Source organism: Sturnira hondurensis, unplaced genomic scaffold (assembly GCF_014824575.4).
Source record: "Sturnira hondurensis isolate 20B ecotype Veracruz unplaced genomic scaffold, ASM1482457v3 Scaffold0024152, whole genome shotgun sequence".
NCBI classification, from domain to species: domain Eukaryota; kingdom Metazoa; phylum Chordata; class Mammalia; order Chiroptera; family Phyllostomidae; genus Sturnira; species Sturnira hondurensis.
Genome location: NW_028096783.1, coordinates 9,294,195 through 9,315,818, shown reverse-complemented (window position 1 = coordinate 9,315,818; position 21,624 = coordinate 9,294,195). Strand labels below are relative to the sequence as shown.

General features: G+C 47.9%; 1 protein-coding gene across 2 annotated transcripts; it reads right to left on the bottom strand.

The window, feature by feature from the left end:
* Nucleotides 1–1,708: 1,708 nt before the first annotated feature.
* On the bottom strand, nt 1,709–21,390 carry TMEM218 (transmembrane protein 218). Of its 2 annotated transcripts, none has more exons than XM_037038307.1 (4): nt 21,293–21,390; nt 10,985–11,094; nt 10,052–10,154; nt 1,709–5,291 (listed from the first exon to the last, which is right to left on the bottom strand). In XM_037038307.1, exons 2-4 carry the CDS (start codon nt 11,092–11,094, stop codon nt 5,157–5,159), a joined length of 348 nt encoding a protein of 115 aa, XP_036894202.1. In that variant the 5' UTR covers nt 21,293–21,390; the 3' UTR covers nt 1,709–5,156. The 2 variants fall into 2 exon arrangements, with proteins under 2 accessions (XP_036894202.1, XP_036894201.1); XM_037038306.1 differs by lacking the exon at nt 21,293–21,390 and adding an exon at nt 12,447–13,113.
* Nucleotides 21,391–21,624: the final 234 nt, after the last annotated feature.

Genomic DNA, 21,624 nt, shown 5'->3' with positions numbered 1-21,624 from the left:
GTCCGACCTGCCGCGGCCTCCCAGCCCCGGCTCGCAGCCACAGCCAGGCGCTGGGCAGGCCTGGTCCCCCGGGCGGCACCTGCCTCCTCTCTGGGCCTCAGCATTCACTGGGGGCTCGTGCGGGAGCATTCCATTAATTAGTTATTCATTTAATTTAACTTCACATTTGGTCTCAATTAAGCTGAAAGTGTTCTTCCTTATAGATGTTACAATAGCACTTGTAATTAAAAAGCAATAACTCTACATTTCTCCTTTAGCGATCCGTTGGGAGGCTGGGCGAGTGCGGAAGCGGGGGAGGAAAGCAGCCACCGGGAGGGAGGGAGGGAAAGCGGCTCTCCCGGGGTGTGAGCGCTCGGAGGCCACCGCTACACTGCGGGCAGGGGACGGAAATTATTAACGTATCCTGAGTGCTGGGTGGGAACCCTGAGGACTGGGGGCAGCGCTGGAGAGGAAGGGGTGGCCTGGGTATAGGAAGGCGCGAGGCGAGGCAGCCGATGGAAGACGGAGGGTGGAAGGAGGCAATTTTTAGGGAAGGGAGGTGTGGTCGTACTTTCCAGTGGGCTGAAGGCTGCGCCTCCCCCATGCGGTCACACCCCAATTCCAGGAGCCAGTGGATAGGTGATCTTACACAGCAGATGTGACTGAGTACCGTGGGACTGGGGGCCACCCTGGATTATCAGGGAGAGCCCAAGGTAATCACATGGCTCCTTAGAAATGAAACAGGGAGGCCAAAGGGTCGGGCGTCAAATGAGAAGATGCTGGTTTTGAAGACACAGGAGGTACGCACTGGCCAAGGGGTGTGGGCACCTCTGGGAGCTAGGAAAGACACCAGGACTCACCATTAGGGCCACCAGAACCTTTACTTGAGCCACGTGGAACCCATTTCCCATTTCTGACCTCCAGAGCTGTAAGATAATATGAGTGTTCTAAACCACTGTCACAGCAGCTGGAGGAAACTACAGTCTGCTCTCAGGGTAAAGCTGGGCGACATCAGTTTGAAGACAGGAAACCAAAGACATCCCCAGAGGCTAAAAAACAGTGAAGGGGATGTCCAGGGACACTGATGCAGCTCAGACGTGCACACTTGTCCCAATCCAAGCGCCCTCTGAAGGCAGGAACCCTGCTAAGTGGGCGACGGTTACCGAACAGGAAGTAGGAAACCAGAAAACTGAACTTCATCATTCTGTCCACGGGTTTGGGCACTGGTTGGGTCCTGCCGCCATTTCTCAGGTCCCAGGAAACTTAGACAAGGCTGCATGTTGGGGTGGAGATCGGACTAGGGAACTGGGGACCTTTTTATTCCTTTTTAACAGCAGCTGCCGTGACCTAGACACACAGATCAAGAAACACACATTCGTGGCTTGTGGCTTTGAATCTTCCATCGGTGCCTCTGAAAACCAGCAAGTATCAAACTATGCAGGTGGACAGTGCTTAAGAGAGAGAGATCACTGTGTAAGTCCTCCTTGAAAACTCATTCTAGGAGCTACCCAATCGTTCAGGGTCACTGAGCAAGAGGGGGGACCCACGTCCAACAGAGCAAAGACCTGCCAAAATCACAGATGACCAATGAACTCGTCTCTGAGGTGCATGACTGCTTTGTCCGAATTCCTGGCTGATCGCTAAGATTCTGGGTTTTCCACTAGGCTCTGACCTCTCCTCAGTATTTCTATCAACTGGATTTTGCAATACTTGACCCTGGCCCCTCCTTTTTTTCTTCTTGGTTTTCATCTTATGAGGCAACATTGTACAGTTATTAAGAGCTTCACTGGACCAGACTGCCTGACTCCAGATTCTTACTCCAGTCTACCCCTTTGCTGAGTGACCTCAAGCAAATCACCGCGCCACTCTGCGCCTGCCCCCACCTGTGAAGTGGGGCTATTAGGAACAGCTGCTTCACGGGGCCTCTGTGGGGATCACACACACTTACAAAGCGCTTAGAAAAACCCGCAGCACCTGTTTGTTCAGTGTAATAACAACTGCGATCTCCGGATGTGAAAAGCGGAATATTCCCAAATATTGAGATGGAACTACAGGCCAAAGATTGAACTCCATGAACTCTGAAACCTCCAATTCTGAGTTTTATGTCCCTCTGGGGATAATCAGCATTTTCAAGATTCATTCCCCTATGGCTCCAGTTCCCACATCTGGAAACTTGCCCCTCCAAATACTTGAAGGTTTAAGCCAAGAAGTTATGATTAAATGTTTAGGAATTCTTTAACAAAACTTTCACCATTTTGGGGGGTATGGATTAGGAAAATGGGGGGTACAAATAGCGAAGAAATACTATTAACCAATTGAAAAATCAGGTGTTGTCTGAAATCCCAAAATGATGTTTAAATTGTCTTGAGAACTGAGGTACCAGGAATCCTCCTGTCAAGTCTGAGCCTCTCTACTAACTAGCTGTGAAACTTCAACAAATTTAAAACCCTGGTATCTCAATGCCTGCGTCTCTGTCTAACGACCACGGCAGGTTTCTTTATCCAGTGAAGGACAATCCAGGAGTGAAGAGTAACAGAACGCTGGTCCAAAAACTGTGAATTGCTTATTAACTGTCTGATATCATGCATCAATAGAGAAAGTAAGCTTTGCTTTCGTTTTTTTAAAAGAGAAAGTTAAAGAGCTTGTCAAAACATTACCTAGTGTGCTTTCCCTGGTTTGAGAGGCTTATAAAACACAGCACAGCGCCGCCTAGTGGATGAGACAAATGTGGGCGCTGCGCAGGGAAGAGTGATGTCCTGCTGATTTAGCGTTTGCCAGCACGCAGTTGTAGAAGGCTGTGAACTATAGCCCCCTTTCTTATACAGAGGCCTTGGGTTATTCTCCCTCTCCACCCCCAAAGAGTAGGGGTTAGTGACCACAGTCTCTTTGCCACAGGATCCGTCTGGGTAGGGAATAAGCATAGTACCACCTGATCAAACACTGGTGAATGGGGGCACCAAGCTAAGGGACGGCCTCCGGGAAGGCTGTGTGCACAAGAGATGCCCGATGGGACGCTGGTTAGGGGGTGCCCCTGAAAAACTCTCAGGGAAAGCCGTTTTGTGCCCCGGCAGACTTCTACTCGGCACCCCAGCCCCGTGGGGTTTGGGGTGGCTGAATGTGACAGCCTCGAGTGTGAAGGCAGAAAGTAATCTATCCTTTTTTTCACTGCGGCTGGGATTCTCAGATGGGCTCTATAGAAGGCGGCTGAGCTAAAAATAGACTTGGTTCCAACTATGATTTTGCCCTTACCACGTGAGTCTGCCTCTTACATCTGAGGAAACAACAACAAAAAATGGTAGTGGTGTTGGTGAAAAAATTTCGTTTTCAACCGTAACACGGTTTTGTCCATGGAAGCAGCCCCCTCAAACTTGGTTGCCATTGTCCATCAATCTAATCCTTGGACACCTTTGTTGGGGAATAAAAGAGATGAACTCATGGTCAGAAACCTGGAAGAGTTTTCCCAGACTTGCTTTTTCAGCAAGTCTGCCGGGAGAAGGTGACAAGTGGCAGCCTGTGCTTTGTTAGGAGTCACTGGGCAGGCTCCACAGCAGCAAGGACAGCCAGGACCTGGGGGCCTCAGTGCCGGGTCCCGGTGGAGAAGCGACAGCCTGCCTCGCTCCTCGCCCCACCTCACTCCGCATTTCCGCATCCCCCTTTCTTCCTCTGATCTGCGGTGGGGGGAGCACTCTTTTCTTAGCTAAGGGCTCCAGGCCAGACTGAGAAACTATTTCTCTTGAAGCCCTCTGTGCCAGAGCCGTACCTGCGAAGCTTTTCCAAACTGAGTGAGACAGGGTTCAAGGGTAGGTGGGGGTCATTGCAGCTGGCCCTCACCGACCCATGGCTCCCCAGTCACCAGTTTGCTCCACTTTTAGCTTAGAGCTTAACCCCGCTGGGGCGGCAGGACTGTCTCTACAATGACAACAGGACCCAGGGGAGACAGCAGAGGAGAAGGGGCCCCAATTTCTTCGCACTCCCCACCAAAACTCCAGGCCACTCAGTGCGCCTTCCATCCAGTGGAAGGCAGGCCCTGCCATCTCCTCGGCTGGTGAGTGTGCTGGCTGTCCTGGAAAGCTTGGCCAAGTCAGCAAGTCTCTTAAAGCCTTTATTTTTTTTCTGCTTTAAAATGGGGGTGGTAAGAGATTGTTGTAAACATTAAGTAAATTCCGTTCCAAAGGAACTAGTGTGCTGCTGACAGAACAGCATGCACTCAGAGCTCTCTTTCCAGCTTGTTTTCTGGCTCTTAATTTTAAGCCAGGAGATTCTTCTTCAAATAGCTCCGGAGAGGCAGGATGAGGCTGCCAAAGGGGAGCCAGCCCCTCCACGTGGGGACAGATTTCACCTGGCCTCGGCTCTCAGACCGGCACAAAGTTGTATCTAGCCCTGGGAATACACGTTCCTCATCAGCTTTGGAGAAAGGGCTACTTTCAAGATGAAAGAGATGACGATAACCCCAAATGGACTCTTATGGTAATCAAATAAGTCACAGAAAGGCCACCAAATCCTGGAAGGAGAAGACTCCAGAGATACATAGCAGCAAGACAAACAATCAACTTTCCCACATTCTTTCACGAACCCTGATATACATAAATACTAGACTCAGAAAGCTGTGGCCAAGAGTCTGACTTGAGAGCCGGGCCTCTGGGGGTGCATCTTGTGTTATTAGAGCTGAGGCAGGCACCACGGTGGCCCTGTGCCCTGATGCACACGGCGAGCGGTCAGCAACCAGCACCTGAGTACGTCTTCCGCCTCATCACATTAAAACGACCTTTCTTTTCCAAGTGACCCCACCCTTATAACTAAGAATTTTATGGATTATCAAAAGGACCAGATTCTTTCATTTATTGGACAGCAGAAGCCAGGTGCGCCTTTTCCCCAAATCCACGTACCAATGTCTTGACTGAAAACCTACTCTGAGCAGCTCATTCACTGTTGCTAATCCCCTTACCAAACGGATGGAGAACATGAGGTGCAGGTGCGGAGAAGAGAGCAGTGACCCTCATAAGCTGGCAAGAATCTACCTCCAAAGAGACAGTTTTGTAACCACGTGTCCGGGAATTTGTCTTAGCAATGAACGGATTTTCCCTTGATCTTCAGCCACGAAGACTGTGAAGACAAGGGCCTGAGCAGTGCCGTTCTGCTCAGCGACATCATCGAGTGAGGGTCTCCGTGAACAGTGCTCAGTAGGACCTCAGCGGTTTGGCGTAGATTGGCTCCAGGATGTGATTAGTTAGAACCAGGAAGAGACTTCCAAGGAAGATAACAGTGAGGAAGGCCAGCAGGACATAGCGGCCGATGAAGAAGGCATCCACAATCTGGAGAAGGAAACAATGACAAGGACATCACCATCCCTCCAGCACCTGGCTGTGCTCATCTGCAGTCTGTGATGAGTGGGCCCAGGGTCTGCTCATACTTCTAACTCCCGGGAACACCCTGCCCTGGGTCTCCTCTGTAAGTGGCTGGGAAGAACCTGTTCTTAACTCTCTGCGCCAGAAATGCAAGATAAAGAAAGAATTAATGAAGTACAGGAAACCTATGGCTGAGTTAGGAGATTCATAAACATGCTGAACACCCTAGATGGGTTCCTTTGTGTTCTGGAATCACGTGTTACGTTCTCTGGAAACGCTCGAGAGACACTTGCTTGATCTCAGAAAGGCTCCTTTCTGTTGTTAACTTTTTATCACGGAGAATGTTAAACACACCTAAAAATACAATCCTATAATAAATCCCGTGCATGCAAAATCCTAAGCCAAAAATCATCAACCCATTGCCAAATCTGGAGGGCTCATTTTCGAAATGAAAAGGCAGTCCCTTTAAAACTCATCAGAAGGTGCCGAACCCTGATATTCACAACCCAGCATTTCCAGGGGTTAGAGGAAACACTAAGAGAAAATCAGCCCTTTCTCCGATGGGTCACTGGGGACTGTGTTCTCCCGCATAGGCGGTGGGTTGCCTTTTCATTTTGAGGGCTTCCTTGCCTGTGCGCCAGCGTTTCAGTTTGACGTGGTCCCACGTGTTTGCTTTTTCCTTTGTTTCCCTTGCCCTGGGAGACATAATTGGCGAAAATAAGAGATGTCTGAGATTTTACTGCCTGTGTTTTCTTCTAGAATTTTTACAGTTTTGTGAGTTACATTTAAGTCTTTTATCCATTTTGAATTTATTCTTGTGGATGGTGTAAGTTGATGGTCTAGTTTCATTCTTTTGCATGTACTGTTCAGTTTTCCCAGCACCATCTATTGAAGTGACTGTCTTTATTCTGTTTTTATTTTCTTGCCTCCGTGTCAAGTATTAATTGACCATAAAAGCATGGGTTTGTTTCTGGGCTTTCAGTGATCAATATGCCTGTTCCGATGCCAGTACCAGGCTGTTTTGATTACAGTGGCCTTATAGTATAGTTTGATATCAGGTAGGGTGATACCTCCTACTTTGTTCTTCTTTCTCAAGATTCCTGAGGCTATTCAGGGTCTTTTGTGGTCTCACAAAATAAATTTTTGGAATATTCTATATCTGTGAAATATTGATATTTTAATAGGAATTCCATTGAATCTATAGATTTCCTTGTACAACTCAGTACCAAGAAGACAAACAACCCTCCTAAAAAATGGGCAAAGGACCTGAATAAACACTTCTCCAAAGAGGAAGTTCATATGGCCAACAGACATATAAAGATATCCTCCATATCACTAATCACCAAAGAAAAGCAAGTTAAAACCACAGTGAGATATCACCTCACAACCTGTCAGAATGGCTGTTGTCGGTATATCAACAAACAAGTGCTGGCGAGGGTGCGGAGCAAGGGGCCCTCATGCGCTGTTGGTGGGAATGCAGACGGGTGCAGCCACTGGGGATTCAGTTTCCTCAAAAAGTGAAAAACGGAACTGCCTTTAACCCAGCAATCCTACTTCTGGCGGTACAGATGAAAACACCCGAAACAGTAATTTAGAAGAATATGTGCACCCCTATGTCCATTGCAGTGTTATTGACAACAGCCAAGATCTGGAAACAGCCCAAGTGCCCATCAGTAGACGGGTGGATAAAAAGGCTGTGGTGCATTTGCAGAAGGAATAATACTCAGCCGTGCAAAAGAAGACACTCTTACCAAAGACCCTGAGTGGATGGATGGACCTGGAGAATATTATGCTAAGTGAAATAAGTCAGGGAAAGACAAACACTATAGGATTTCACTTGTATGTGGAACTCGATAAACAAGATAATTTAAGAAACAAGATAGAAACAGAAGCATAGATACACAGAACAAATCCATAGCCTGAGAGCTGTCAGTTTGGGGGGTGAAGAAAGGTGACGGGTTTGAGCGTGCGCATGTGTGTAGACATACGACACCTGGACACAGACAACAGTGTGGCGACTGCCAGGGAAGGGGTGGCAGGGGTGGCAGGGGTGGAAAGGGGCGAAGCGGGGAGGACAGCGACCTGTGGGTGGTGAGTGCACAGTGCCGCACGCAGGGGTGTTTTAGTGAGTTGCATACTTGAAATATGTATGGTTGTATTAGCCAATGTCACCCCAATAAATCCAGCAAAAAACAAATAAAAAATAAAACACTAAGGGGATAGATGCGGTGCCCAAATCACACAGCTGGCTGCCTGCTGACCCGTCATACATGAGGCCCCAAAGCTGTTAGTCTTTGCCGACAAAGACCGAGGGTCAGGGCTGGCTCGCCCCCCCCGCCCCCCCATCTGCTGCCCAATGGCGGTGCTTTCGTTTGGGCAGGAAAGGGACATTTGCTCCGCGGACCCAGTGGAGCAGCTACAGAAACCAGTGGACTGGGTTACTTCTCAGCTTCAAGAAGCTTTGAAAACCTGGTCCCCAGAAGAGATTCTAACACATGAAAGGGGACTGTGGCAGATGAGAGAAGGGTACAAGAAGGCCCACATTTTAATCCTCAGAAGCTGTGAATGTTAGATTGTACGGTGAAGCAGAATTAAGGCTGTACATGGAACTAAACTCGCTAATTAGTGGAACTTAACATAATCCAGGCGGGACCGTGCAAGCACAGCATCCTTAAAAACAGGAGGGAAGCAGAGTCTGAAGGCGGGGCAAGGCGGCCCCCAGCCAGGGGTGGCCTCTAGAAGCTGGGAAGGGCAAGGAACCAGGTTCCCCCCTGTAGCCTCTAGAAAGGGAGTTAGCCCTTCCAACCCCTCGGGGGACTTTTAGCCCGGGGAGACTGATTTCGGACTTCTGGCTCACTTTTAAGATAACGCATTTGTGCAATTTGTTACAGCAGCAGGCAGAGGTAGTGACAGGGGCGACACAGCAAGCCCCTGTGGAGCCCAAATGCTGAGGTGATCGCTGAGACCCAAAGACACCAAGAAGAAAGGGCTGCTCCAGAGACACCCCCACAGCCAACCTAGAACAAAGGTCAGTTTGATCAGACAGCTTTAACATAACTTTGACCTTGGCTCCAGTACTGAACAAGTCTCCTGCGGGCTACATGTTTGCTCGTTCGACACGTTTCACTTTTTAATTAGCCAATTAGCAGGCCTTGGGTGCAGAAGGCCCAGGCCATGTATTATTGATAGCTATTGAGCCAGGCAGCTACAGGGGCCGGTTCTCAAAACCTGAAAACGAGAACTCCAGTCCCGCCAGCCTCACTGATGAATGTGTTTTGCTCAAACCCCACTCCCCTCTCCTGGGTCTGAAACTCCCAGGACAGAGGACAACGGGGTTCCTTTAGAGCGGCGGCTTCTCTGTGCCCTCCGCCAACACCACATCTGCAGCAATCCAGAAACACGGCAGCCTTCTTCGATGCCCGGGGGTGGGGGACGCCGGGGTGCGGGCCTGCCCCTCGCTCACACACAGCACTCACACTGACAGTGGCTGGCGAATGCTGGCAAGAGAAACGCATGGATGGAATGATTCCTTTCATGGCGCGCTAAGTATTATTTCCCTCAGAATTTTCTGAGCACTTTTCCTCCCTTTTGCCATGGTGAATCCTAGACAGAGTTTGCAAATAGTTGCCAATTTTAGGTCAGAAGTTATGGTTTTGTGCACTACTGTCTAGTGTGAAAGCTGTCACTTATGAACCCTCTGTGCTGCCCCCTAATAGTCCGTTGAGTCCCCAACAATGAAAGCTTTGAAGACAGAGCTCAGCTTCAGTCCTTGCTCTCTTCCTAAATATGTCTGACTGCGGCAAGTAGCTCTTACCTCCTGGAGATTCAGAGTTCTTATCTATAAATTGGGGACAGTACTGGTCCCTCCTCCTTACCGCTTAGGGTGATCAGAGGTTTAACTGAGATAATGCAAAGGATGTGCTTACCACAGGATTTTGTGAGCAATAATTCCCCCCAAAATGTCAGCTATTCTCATCACTCCAGCTGAAAAAGCTAAAGTGGAGGTTGGGCGGAAAGAAGCAGGAATAATGGCACGGAGGTCAACCCCAATCAAGGTCCAGGGATCTGAGACCAGCTGTGCAGGACAAAGCCAGGCCAGTCAGGGATGAGCCAGAACAAGCGGTGCATCCAGAGAAGGACCAGGAGAGAGATGAACACAATCGGCCCAGAGAAGGGGCTCCGGCAGGCGCGGCCTGGGAAGGAGGCCCGAAGGGACAAGCCACTGAGTGCTTGTCCGCGGCCATGCACACGACGTCTGCTTTCCAGAAGCCTTTTCCGTTCCTCACCGCTCTTCTCTATGGGAAGTGCCTTCTCACATCAGAAACGGAAACCGTGAGCCCGTGGAGGCAGAAAAGCATGCGGCTCAGCACCCTGAGGGCACTGCAGGCTCACGGGGTGGACGGAGTGTGTGAGCCCGGCCCTGAACGGGACCAGGCCTGCTCCTACTCCGAGCTCGTTCCCCTCTCTCCGCTCATAGGATGAGGTGGGTTTTAGACACATTGCTCCTTCACCCTGATGGGCGTCAGGAAACGACTTAAACCGCCCCCTTCCCTGAAACACCCACCCCCGCCCGCCCCCCAGCTTCCATCGTCATTGCTTTAACTTTACAGATCTTCTCACACAGTTCAGCCACCTGGTATCAGGGCTCACGCGGGGCCAGAGCAAGGTCTAGGTCAAGGGAAAGAAGAGTTACACCTCCGGAGGCAAAATAAAACCAATCGTCCTACCTTCACTTCGACCTCCGGGGCTGGGGTCTCACCGGCTCGGGGGAGGAGCAGCAGCACGGCGGTGACAATCAGAGCCCCAAGGAAGATGAACAGGACGGAGAACCTGGGCCGGAGACAGGGTGTCAGCGCTGTTTCCCGTCCCCTCCCCCTTTCTGTCAGTCAGGCCTGAGGGCTCCTCCCTGGCCCACTGGCGATGCCCAGGGACCTGTGGTCTGCACTGGCCCCGGAAATGCAGACACGCTTCCCCCTTTGTCCCAAAGCCCTTTCCTGGGCAGGTACCAACTGGGTGCTTTCCTGTGTAACCCCACTCACTCCAAAAACTCCTCCTACAAGTGGAAATTGGTAGTTTATATTTTTGCCTCTGCGCAGTCTTAATCATGAAAAACCGAGGCAGCCCTCCCCGCACTACTTCTGTGATTGTTTTTAGACCAGAACCCCTCCGTAAATTCTGTAACTCGCGGCTCTATCCTGACACCGTCTGGCTGGAGAGTGTGACACTACAGTGCTGTTTCAGTAGCTTGTGGCCTGTCTTCTGGAGTTGGGCCTCAGGGAGAGCCGGCCATCACCTGGTGGGTCTTCTGCTTTGCTGGGCCGAGGGCCAGAGCCTCAGGGACTGGACCGAGCATCGGCCGCAGTCTGAACAATTGTGAAACTCACACATGTACAAAGCTAAGAAATTCAACGGGCAGTGAAAGCAGGTTTTCTTCTCAGCACATGTGCCCCCATCTCCTCTACAGTGAGAACTGAAAAATACCACTTCCCTGTCCTCCCGCCTCTACTTCAGAGCCTGGGACACAGTTAGTACGTATGAGGACAGGTTGCAATGTGCCAGCAATTACAAAGAGGCCCTTCTGAGTTCTAAACGTGTACTGAGCATCAGCGATTTCGCTGCTGCTTGTTCTGCTGTGAGCTCAGGGGGAGAGGAAGCCTTACCTGGCCACGCGGGGGGCTCTGGAAAGCAGCGCGCACAGCAGCAGCACCAGCACCCACAGCAGGGCCAAGGTAAACACGCCAGCCCCCACGCCGAGCACCGTGCCGGCCATCTGTGGGGAGAGGAGGCATGAGCCCTGCAGGCCCCTCAGACTTGGGCCCCGGGGCAGGACCCTCAGCTCCGGGCCCCACCCACCTTCTGCATGCTCCTGGGCCTATGAAAGCACTCAGCCCAAAGCAGCAAGTGCAAACCCATTGTGCGGGATTTCCGATGACTGCCGAGACGGGTTTAGGGAATGTCCAGGCTCAGAGGCCTCGGCAGGAATTAGACACTGAGAACCAAACCTTCCTTGCTGCTGAGGACAGAGTGGCGGCTGTCTGCTCTGGGTGGGTCATTCCAAATTTGCAATCTACTCGGTCTTCCCCTGGCCCGAGGGAGGAAGCTGAACTCTCCCTTGATACAAACCCCCATGGAGCTCTGTCAAAGGCACCAGGCCCCAGGGAGCCGATGTGGGAGCTGGAGCTTTCGGGGTAAGTTCCTGGTATGACCTTGGACTCACCAAGCAATCACAGACAGAACTGCCCCACTTTGTTGATGAGTTTTTACTCACAAAAGGAAGCAAACACGTAAGTCCTTGAAGAAGGGGGGACACCGTTATTTCTGAGCAATCCCTGAGTGCCGAGTGCCTTACAAATGTCTCTCATCGAATCATGGCAATAAGCTTCCAAGGCAGGCATTACTAGACCATGTTACAGAAGAGGTAACTGAGGCGCAACGGACAGAGATGCATGAAGTCAGCCGGCTCAAAACAGCAGAAAGCCACGGCTCTCTCACAGCCCAGGGGCCAGAAGTCAGAAACCAAGTGCCATCCAGGCTTCGCTCCCACCAGAGGCTCTGGAGGAGAATCTTTCCCCCCTTCTTCCAGATTCTGGTGGCTTCAGGCACCCCTTGGCTTGTGGCCACATCCCTCCCATTTCTTCTGACTTCTCTGTGTCTCTGTCTTCTCTTCCGTCTTTTATGAGGACACCTGCCATTGAATTAGGGGGTCCACCCAAATGACCCGATTTGGTCTCATCTCAGCATCCTTAACCTTGATTGCATCTGAAAAGACCGCTTTTCTAAGTCAGGTCGCATTCCCAGGTTCGGGAGGTTAGAATGTGGACGTATCTTTTGGGGGAGCCATCCGACCCACCGCAGGGTAACACCACAGTACCCAACCGCCCCTGCTTTTCCCTGACAGTATCAGAGGTAAATCTTAAGCAGAAACTTCCTCCTCGGGGTGATGGTTTTCTTCACTCTGATGGTTTACGTACCACAAAAATCATTACCTCTGAGAAGTCCAGTTATAAAGGTATTGAGAAGGAAGCCCCAAGCAAGAACTGCTGAAAAATAAAGCCAAATATGTATTCAATCCCCCTTTCCTGTGCCCACCACACGCAGCACTGGGCTGCAGGCTGGGCTCACATGGTAAATGAGATGCATCACCGGACAGAAGCTCACGGCCAGTTGGAGGCCACAGTCGCGTAAACAGCTGTGCACATCGCCCTCTGAAACACAGTGTGATGCAAACTGAGGTGGTGAGGAGGCGACCTGGTATGGGCTCCTCTGGGCAGAACCAGTGTGGCCGAAGCCAAGCGTGAAGGGAAGGGTGGGCAGAGAGGAGGGCAGCAGAGGGGGCATGGCTCCCGCTCGCTCTCAATGTGGCCTCCTTGGAGAGGTCTTCCCTGCCTGGCCTAGCTAAAGTGGCCCCCCAAAAGTTACTCCCCACCACTCCAGTTCCTCCAGAGCACATCTCACAGACTGTAGTTTACATTTTTATTGATCTTTTACAGTTCCATCTTCTATTCTTCCCAAGTAAAACAGAAGACTCCACGAGGACAGAGTCTTTATATCTTTCTTACCACAGTACCCGCCGTTCTCACCAGAGATTCTGTTCAGTAAATGTTGGTTGGGTAAATACATGAAGCAGTGCTAACAAGTCCTTCACAGAAACCAAGTGAAGGAGAGTGGCAGGATCATATCTAGTCTTAGAAAGACAACTGAGGCTTCTGGTCAACCGGCTGTAGGAAGAGCAGGGACAGAGCTGACAAGGAAAGTACCCCCCAAAAAAACAAACACTGAAAAATGCTCTAAAAAATAGAACAAAAAGAATTTAATACACAGGGGAGTTCAAAAGTAATAAAGAAAAACCCTTAAATGCTGTCAAGAGCAATGCAACTCGAAGCCTGCGTGGCGAGCAGGAGCTGAGCCCAAAGGTCTTTGGAACCTGACACAGCCATAGAAGCGTCCCCTCCTGGACAGGTGAGGTCTCAGCCCTGCGATCCGGAGAACAACTGAGGCATAAAGAGAGGCCCTGAAAGGCCTCATCTGCATTTGAAACAGGGACTAAGTTTGCTCCTGACTTAGAGGGAAGCTGGCCAAGTACCTCAGGGCATGGATAAAAAGGGGTACCCCAAGAGAATCTGAACTCCAGTCCTACATCACATGAGGTGTGGGGGGCAAGTCACACTGCCAGTATGATACGGAATCCCAAGGACCAAGGTCAGCTAGAAAACCAGACTAAGAGTGAGAAGCCCACGGGGTCCCAGCAGAGGCCCACCGAGACCCCTCTGCAGGGATGCACTGCGGTCAGCACGATGGCTCCCCCACAAGTGAGTGTAAAACAGAGATGCTTCCCCACATGCGAAGGCTGAGATGGAGTTCACCTCCTGTGGACAGATACACTTTAGCAAGAAAGAAAATGAACCCAGAAAGTTGGCGTGATCTATAAGGAGGAATGGTGAGGAAAATACAAGGAAATGTTGAGGGTAAAGCTTTGTGCAATGATAAGTAAGGACTACTTTTTTTTTTAGTTTAAAACAAGGTAGAACTAAAGTATCTGCCGACGGTTATGTGGAAGATGAGAAAGGATAGTTTCAAGTGAAATCATTATTACCTTTGGTTGTTTTCTCACTCTGGAGGAAGTGAGAGTTAATGATTACCTGTAGGCTTTGCTAAGATAAACGTACATGTTCTAAAAACATACAGGTAAACACTGAAGATGGTAAATTTAATGTTATGTGTTTATTACCACAATTTAAAAAACAAATAAAATAAAAACAAAAGAAAAAATAACCTGGGGAAGCCGTATTAGTACCAGGCAAAATAGAATGTTACGTTTGGAAAAAATTAATAAAGAATCATGTTTTGGAAAAAAAATAAGAAAGAGTCACAAGAGGAACAATTGACCAACAAGATATAACTCAAAATACATATGGCCAAAAGTCGAATTGCTGCAATAAATGGACACACTCGCAAATTCAGTGGGAGGTTTTCATATACCTCTCTCAGAAACTGACAGATCAAGCAGGTAAAAATAAGAATAAACATTTCACAGAGAGAATATACAAATGGGCAGTAAATATGTGAAAAGGTACTCAACCTTATTAGTCATCAGGAAATTACCAATGGGAGTCAGAAGGGAGTACCCCTAGACACCCACCAGAGTGGCTAAAACGAAAACGACAGACAACACCAACGGTTGCCAGGAGTGTGGGCGAGAGCGCACGGTCACAGTAGCTTTGCAGGCTGCATCTGACACAGCTCCACAGTCCGCACATGTCCCCAGTCCCAGACGCAGCCCCTCCATTCCCCAGTGTGTTCCCAACAGAGGTGCACAAGTACGTTCAATAAGACGTGCACAAAGTTCAATGCCGCCCTATTGAAACAGCTAAAAACGGAAAGCACCCAAATATCCATTAATCAAATGGATGGAGTGTGGTATACATACAATTTACTCACTCATACAGTGGAATAGCATAAAGCAATGTGAGTGGACAAACTACAAATATACCCAGAAATAAGGGTGAGGCTCACAGATACTGACTGAAAAAGAGCTGGAGGCACAAGAGTTTGAACCGCGTAATTCCATGGACATCATGTTCAAAAACAGGTCAAACTGACTTTGAGGTTAGAAGTCAGGGGTATGGTTACCTGTAGTGAGTGGGGAAGCAGAAGGGGAGCCTGGGGCGCCTAAAACTTTGTTTCTTGATTTAGGTGTTGGTTACATGGCTTTGTTACTTTTTAAAAATTGTATCTGATTTGCATACTTTTCTGTGTGTGTGTGTGTGTGTGTGTGTGTGTGGTAGGTTTCACTAAAAGGTTTATAATACAAAGTTTCCTTTGAAGAAAGAGTCTGAAGAGACCTATGAGCCACATGTAATTCATGGACCTGGTCTGGGTCCTGATTCAAACAAACTGTCAAAACCTTCCTTGGTGAGGCAGCTGGGGCATCTGCGACAACAGGATTTGGGTATTTGATATTAGAGAATTGCTTGTTTACTTTTTAAGTAAAAAAATGCATTTTAAATGTGATTGTATTTCTAAAAAATAATTTATGATATGTATAATACACACACAACACAGAGAACAGGAAATGATGTCTAGAAACTTCATAAATATCTGGGGGAGATGAGGCGAAGAGAACTAATATAAAGACTGGTCATAAGTTAACTTGAAACTAGGTGATAAGTGTTTGCTATATACCGTTTTCCACACTTTTGAATATATTTGAAACTTGCACGATACAAAGATGTGTATATGAATATGTATATATGTATAAGTAGGAAAAAATCCAACGAAGGTTGTGTAAGATTTTTATGGCAGAAACTATAAAACTTTATTCAAATATATTTTTAAAGACCTTACTAGAAAAATATCACTGACCCAAACAGAGAAATAACCCAAGTCCCTACATGGAATGGTGCAACTTTAACTGGTCTTAATTTTCCTTAGTCTATCAATTCAATGCCATTCTAACCCAAAATCTCAAAATAACTTTTTTGTGGAACTTGAAAACTGATCCTAAATTCATATGGAAAAGCAAAAGCCCAAGAATAGCAAAAACAATTTTAAGAACTAGGATGGAAACTTGCCTTTCTTGTTACCAACTGCCACAAGACACATTATAAAACCAAGGTAATTAAAACAGTGTGACAGTGGCATAGAGACACTTGGACCAGCAGGACGAAACAGAGAGCCCAGAAACTGGGCCATGCATTTATGAGAGCTTCGCACAGGACAGAGCTGGGTTTATCATTCAGTGGATTTCATAGACAGTGTTGGGACAAATGATTATCCAATCAGAAAATAATGAAATTAGATCTCTATATCATACATGGAAACCAATTTTAAATGGAAAGCAATTCATTATAAAACAGCATATGCTTAACGATACAAATGCTCGGGCTGACTACACTAGAATACATAATGAAGTATAGCAGTCAGATGCCTGCACCTAAACTTAGAATCACCAGGAACGCAGAAGCTACGAAAGGCAAGCTGGTGCAGGTGCATTGGGTGGAAACGCAAATACCACGAGCTGGGCTGCCTTCAGTTACGGGATTTTTCTAAAGTGATGAACAACTCTTGTTAAAGTCCCAAACCACAAATAAGAATATTTTCCCCTTGATTTACATTACAGTTGCATTGTTGAAAATTTTAACTATATTCAACTGTGCCAAAAATGACATTATATTTATACAAAAAAATAAAGTTAGATTCTAGGTTCAGATTATAACTGAGTGTCCTGTGGGACACAGAAGTTGTACAGGGTGCAGGGCACCTTGTCCCTGTGAGGGGCTGTCCCTGCCCCGCAGAACACCTGTCATCTCCAGTCCTGCTCTGTAGACCCGGGGAGATGCCCTCATAAATTCCAATATGACCAAGGGACAGTACCACCCCCCCCCTTGGAGAATCACTGCTCTAGAAAAACTCTTGCAGAAAGAGACATGTACAAGGAGGTTAGTTTATAATAGCAAAACAGCTGGAAAAACCTAAACATCCATCAATAAAAGAATGGATGAACTATCACCCACTCATAATGATCACATAATGGACAAACTCGGTCTATCTGTACTAATACAAACATACCTCAGAAATGATGTTGAGTGACAAAAGTGAGTTGCAAAATGAAGGCCATAGTATACAATACTTGTATTTTTAAAATTTACAAATACCTGATAACAATATATAGTTTATGATGTACATATATACAGGAAAAGTATGAAAACATAGGCATGAATAAACATAGCAATTTCAGAACAGTGTTTGCCTCTGAGGTGGGAGAAAGGAAGGGGTATGCAGTTCGGGGGGGAGATCAAAAGGGATCTGAACTAAATCTGGGACATTCGATTACAAAAAAACCCAACCTTGACCAGATGTGCCCAAATGTTAATGTTTGTTAATCTAGTTTGTAGGGTACAGGCATTTTTTATACTAGCAGGGTAATATTTACTATTTTTATAATTTTCAGTTAATTTTTAAAAGGTAACTGGTGGCAAGATGCATATCAATTGAGATCACAGCAAAAGAAACCATCAACACAATGAAAAGACAACCCACTGAATGGGAGAATGTAATCGCCAATACGTCTGATAAGGGCTTAGTATCCAAAATTTGTAAACAACTCATGCAACTCAACATAAAGAAATTCAAGTAAAAAATGGATAAAGGACCTGAATAGACACTTCTCCAAAGAGGGCATACAGATGGCCAACAGATGTATGAAAAGATGCTCAATGTCACTGATCATCAGAGAGATGCAAATTAAAACCACAGTGAGATATCGCCTCACACCTGTCAGGATGGTTATCAACAACAAATCAACAAACAAGTGCTGGCGAGGATGTAAGAAAAGGGGACCCTAGTGCAATGTTGGTGGGAATGCAGACTGGTGTGGCTACTGTGAAAACAGTATGAAGTCTCCTCAAAAAATTAAAAATGGAACTGCCTTATGACCCAGCAATTCCGCTTCTGGATATATTTGAAGAAACCCAAAATACTAATTTGAAAGAATACATAGATGCACCCCTATGTTCACTGCAGTGTTATTTATAATAGCCAAGCTCTGGAAGCAGCCCATCAATAGACAAGTGGATAAAAAAGTAATGGTACAGCCCTGGCTGGTGTAGCTCAGTGGATTGAGCATGGGCCTGCGAACCAGAGTATCACGGTTCGATTCCCAGTCAGGGCACATGCCTGGGTTGCAGGCCTGTTCCCAGTAGGGGACTCACGAGAGGCAACCATACATTGATATTTCTCTCCTTCCCTTCCCCTCTAAAGACCCTTCCCCTCTAAAGATAAATAAATAAAAAATCTTTAAAAAAAGTGTTAAAATGTTAAAAAAAGTAATGGTACAGATATACAGTGGAACACTACTTGGCCATAGAAAGGAACAAAATCTTACCATTTGCAACAGCATAAATGGACCTAGAGGATATTACGCCAAGTGAAATAGGTGAGTCAGAGAAAGACAAATAACGTATGATTTCACTTGTATGTGGAATCTAATGAACAATATAAACAAACAAATGAAACAGAAACAGACTCATAGATACAAAGAACAGAATAATGGTTGCCAGAGGGGACAGGGGTTGGGGGACTGGGTGAAAAAAGGTTTAAGTACAGACCAGCAGTTACAAAACAATCCCTGGGATGGGAGTGTGGCACTGGGAGTTCAGTCAATAAGGCTTCAATAGCTGTGGGTGGGGCCAGCGGGCACCGCAACCGTTGGGGGGGCGGGGCGAGGGGCAATTTGTAAAGTATAGGACCGTCTAACCACTATGCTGTACACCTGAACGTAATACAAGAGAATACTGAATGTAAACTGTAATTGAATAAAACGTTTTGAATAATGAGAGAAATGATACAGGATTCCCGCTTGGTTGACTGAGCCAATAGTATGGATGACCCTTAACAAGACAGCTAGTTTAGTTTAATTGCTGCTGTTTGGGATATTACACAAATAACTTGTAATACTTGGACCAACTCTAGAACCTAGAATACACGGCAAATGGCTGTGGAAGCTGATCATTAGAAATACTGCCCATCAGTCCTCCACAAAAGTGTAAAAGTCCGTGAGACATTGGGTTCAGTATATGGTCTGGCTTTAAAGTAATGAGATAAATATCCCCAAGCTCGTGTAAGAATGAAGTTCAACACCTTAGAACCAAACTGTGCATTTTCTCACTCACTAAGACTGAGAAGGAAGGGCTGGGTACAGTACAGAGTGTTACTGTGGGGAAGGAGTGAACACCTAGTGATTTCATCTTGTTAATTCAGTGTGATTGTAATGTTAATAATACTATTATTTCTCCATCCTGGAATAGCTAAATTATTGAGGAAACTTTGATTAAAAAATAAAAAGAACAGTGTCTTTATGTAACATCCAGGGCCTTTTCGAGCCTTCTCTGAGAACTGATGGTTCAAACCCAGTTTCCAGCCCTGGCTGGTGTAGCTCAGTGGATTGAGCGCAGGCCTGCGAACCACAGGATTGCAGTTCGATTCCCAGTCAGGGCACATGCCTGGGTTGCAGGCCAGTTCCCAGCAGGGGACTTATGAGAGGCAACCATACACTGATATTTCTCTCCTTCCCTTCCCCTCTAAAGATAAATAAATAAAATCTTTTTTAAAAACCCGGTTTCCAGAGTAAGTCCATTTACTGAATGTCTGTGGCATTCCAAACAGGTAGATTGGAGCTGGAAGAAAATCCTCTAAATATGAACCCTCTGTTCAGTGGCTGACAGACAGGAAGAGCAAATAAGGGGCCAATGTTCCCTCCGGTGCTCACGCTGTGGTCTTTCGTTGGAAAGAGTTTATCTCAAACTTTTCTGTCGTGCATTCTTCCTTCATTTAATAGTCGCTCCTGCAGCCCTTTCACCCAGCTCTCAGGGAGAACTAAAATTCTGCAGCACGCCCCCAAATCTATCTTTTTGCTTATGTGCAAAAAAACCGGTATAATTTTTATGCATTCACACTGGATGGCTATGGTTGTGTTGGCTGCTGTCATTTATTTGTCATCCTAAGGAAAAAGAGGTCAGTGCCCTTGACTGAACAAGTCAAGTATTGCCTGTTTTAAAAATTCTTGCGGCACACCGGCTGAAAATCGCTGCCTTAAGCTGACTGACCCCTGCACGCGTGTACTAAAGGCCTTACACGGTGACGTACCATCAGTATAAATGTGGTGAGGCGGCCCTAGTGCTGCTGGGGCGGGGGTGGGGGGTGGGGGAGAATAGGTATCTCACCCACTCCCCGATTTTCAAACGCCAGCCCACGGAGGCAGCAGCAAACAGTGGGTTAGGGCAGGGAAGTGCCTTCTGGAGAATTCCTTTTCGTCTTTCGTTGTAGCTGTTCCAACCCTTTAAAAATAATTGGCGGCGCGGGGAGGGGGTCTCACACTTTATTTTTCTACTTTAAACACTTCATTGTGGTTTGAATTTTAAAATNCTAAAGGCCTTACACGGTGACTTACCATCAGTATAAATGTGGTGAGGCAGCCCTAGTGCTGCTGGGGCGGGGGTGGGGGGTGGGGGAGAATAGATATCTCACCCACTCCCCGATTTTCAAACGCCAGCCCACGGAGGCAGCAGCAAACAGTGGGTTAGGACAGGGAAGTGCCTTCTGGAGAATTCCTTTTCGTCTTTCGTTGTAGCTGTTCCAACCCTTTAAAAATAATTGGCGGCGCGGGGAGGGGGTCTCACACTTTATTTTTCTACTTTAAACACTTCATTGTGGTTTGAATTTTAAAATAGAATAATGCCTCTTCTACCTTGGTAACTAAGTAGAATGCAAGTCGTGGGGGCGGGGCGGGAACCAATTGTCAAGCTACCTAAATGCCCTCGGTGTGGCACCATCTCTTAACGAACTCATAGAAATGGGGATCAGTGGATGCAGACCACGTCTCCCCGTCCCCTCTCCTGGGCAGTGCTGGTATGTGGCCATCAGCGCCAGGCGATCCTTGTCGGTCACCGCATCACCCAGGCCCGGGCACTCAGGGCTGCAGAGTGGACATATCACTCTCTGGGACGCTGGCCTCTCCCAGGGCCTGTGCTGACTCCGTCCGGCGACAGAACACTGTCCGGGCCTCACCTCCCTCCCTCCCCGGGACTCAATGCTCCACCCCACCCCACCTCCCCTGTCACCTTCACAATGTTCACTCGCTACCCCCGGTATTTGGGAGAGAAATTAGGTTTGAGGTCATAAGATATTGACTCAGTCGTTGACATTTCACTTTCTTAGATGGATGAAAAATAAAGCATTCCTTCCTTCTCGAAATTATGTGTTTACTGGCCCGCGGGTCTCGGGTCTGGAAGGATAGTCCAGGATGGTCTCAGGGCCAGTGCCCCGCCTCCCGCCCCACCTCTTCCAGCCTCCTCCGGCCGAGCTCCCACGGGCCCAGAATCGCCGTTCTCTCCTCCGCCACCTTCTCCTCTGCAAGCGGCCCCACTCCTCACCTCCGCCCTCCCCCGGACCCCCCCAGAGTGCCTACTCACGTCAAACGGTCCGGCTGGTTCCCGCTCACCACGGCTTTGGTCTACCAGGACGAATCACAAGTGGGCTTTCATCCAGGCGATTTTAGATCCTCTAATCAGCGTCGCTCTTTTAACGGCCAGCTTACCCTTATTTGCCTACTCCCGCCGTGGCTCCAGGCAACGCGTTAGGTGAACTCGCCGCACCTCGTTACGGCCTCCGATTGGTCAGAACCGTAGGTCTGCTTCGCGCACGCCCCACCCATTGTCAATCACACCATCGCCTAGGCAACCCGTGGGCTCATTGGTCAGTCTAGCCTGAGGGCGGGCTGTCGGGGCGGACGAAAAACAGCTGA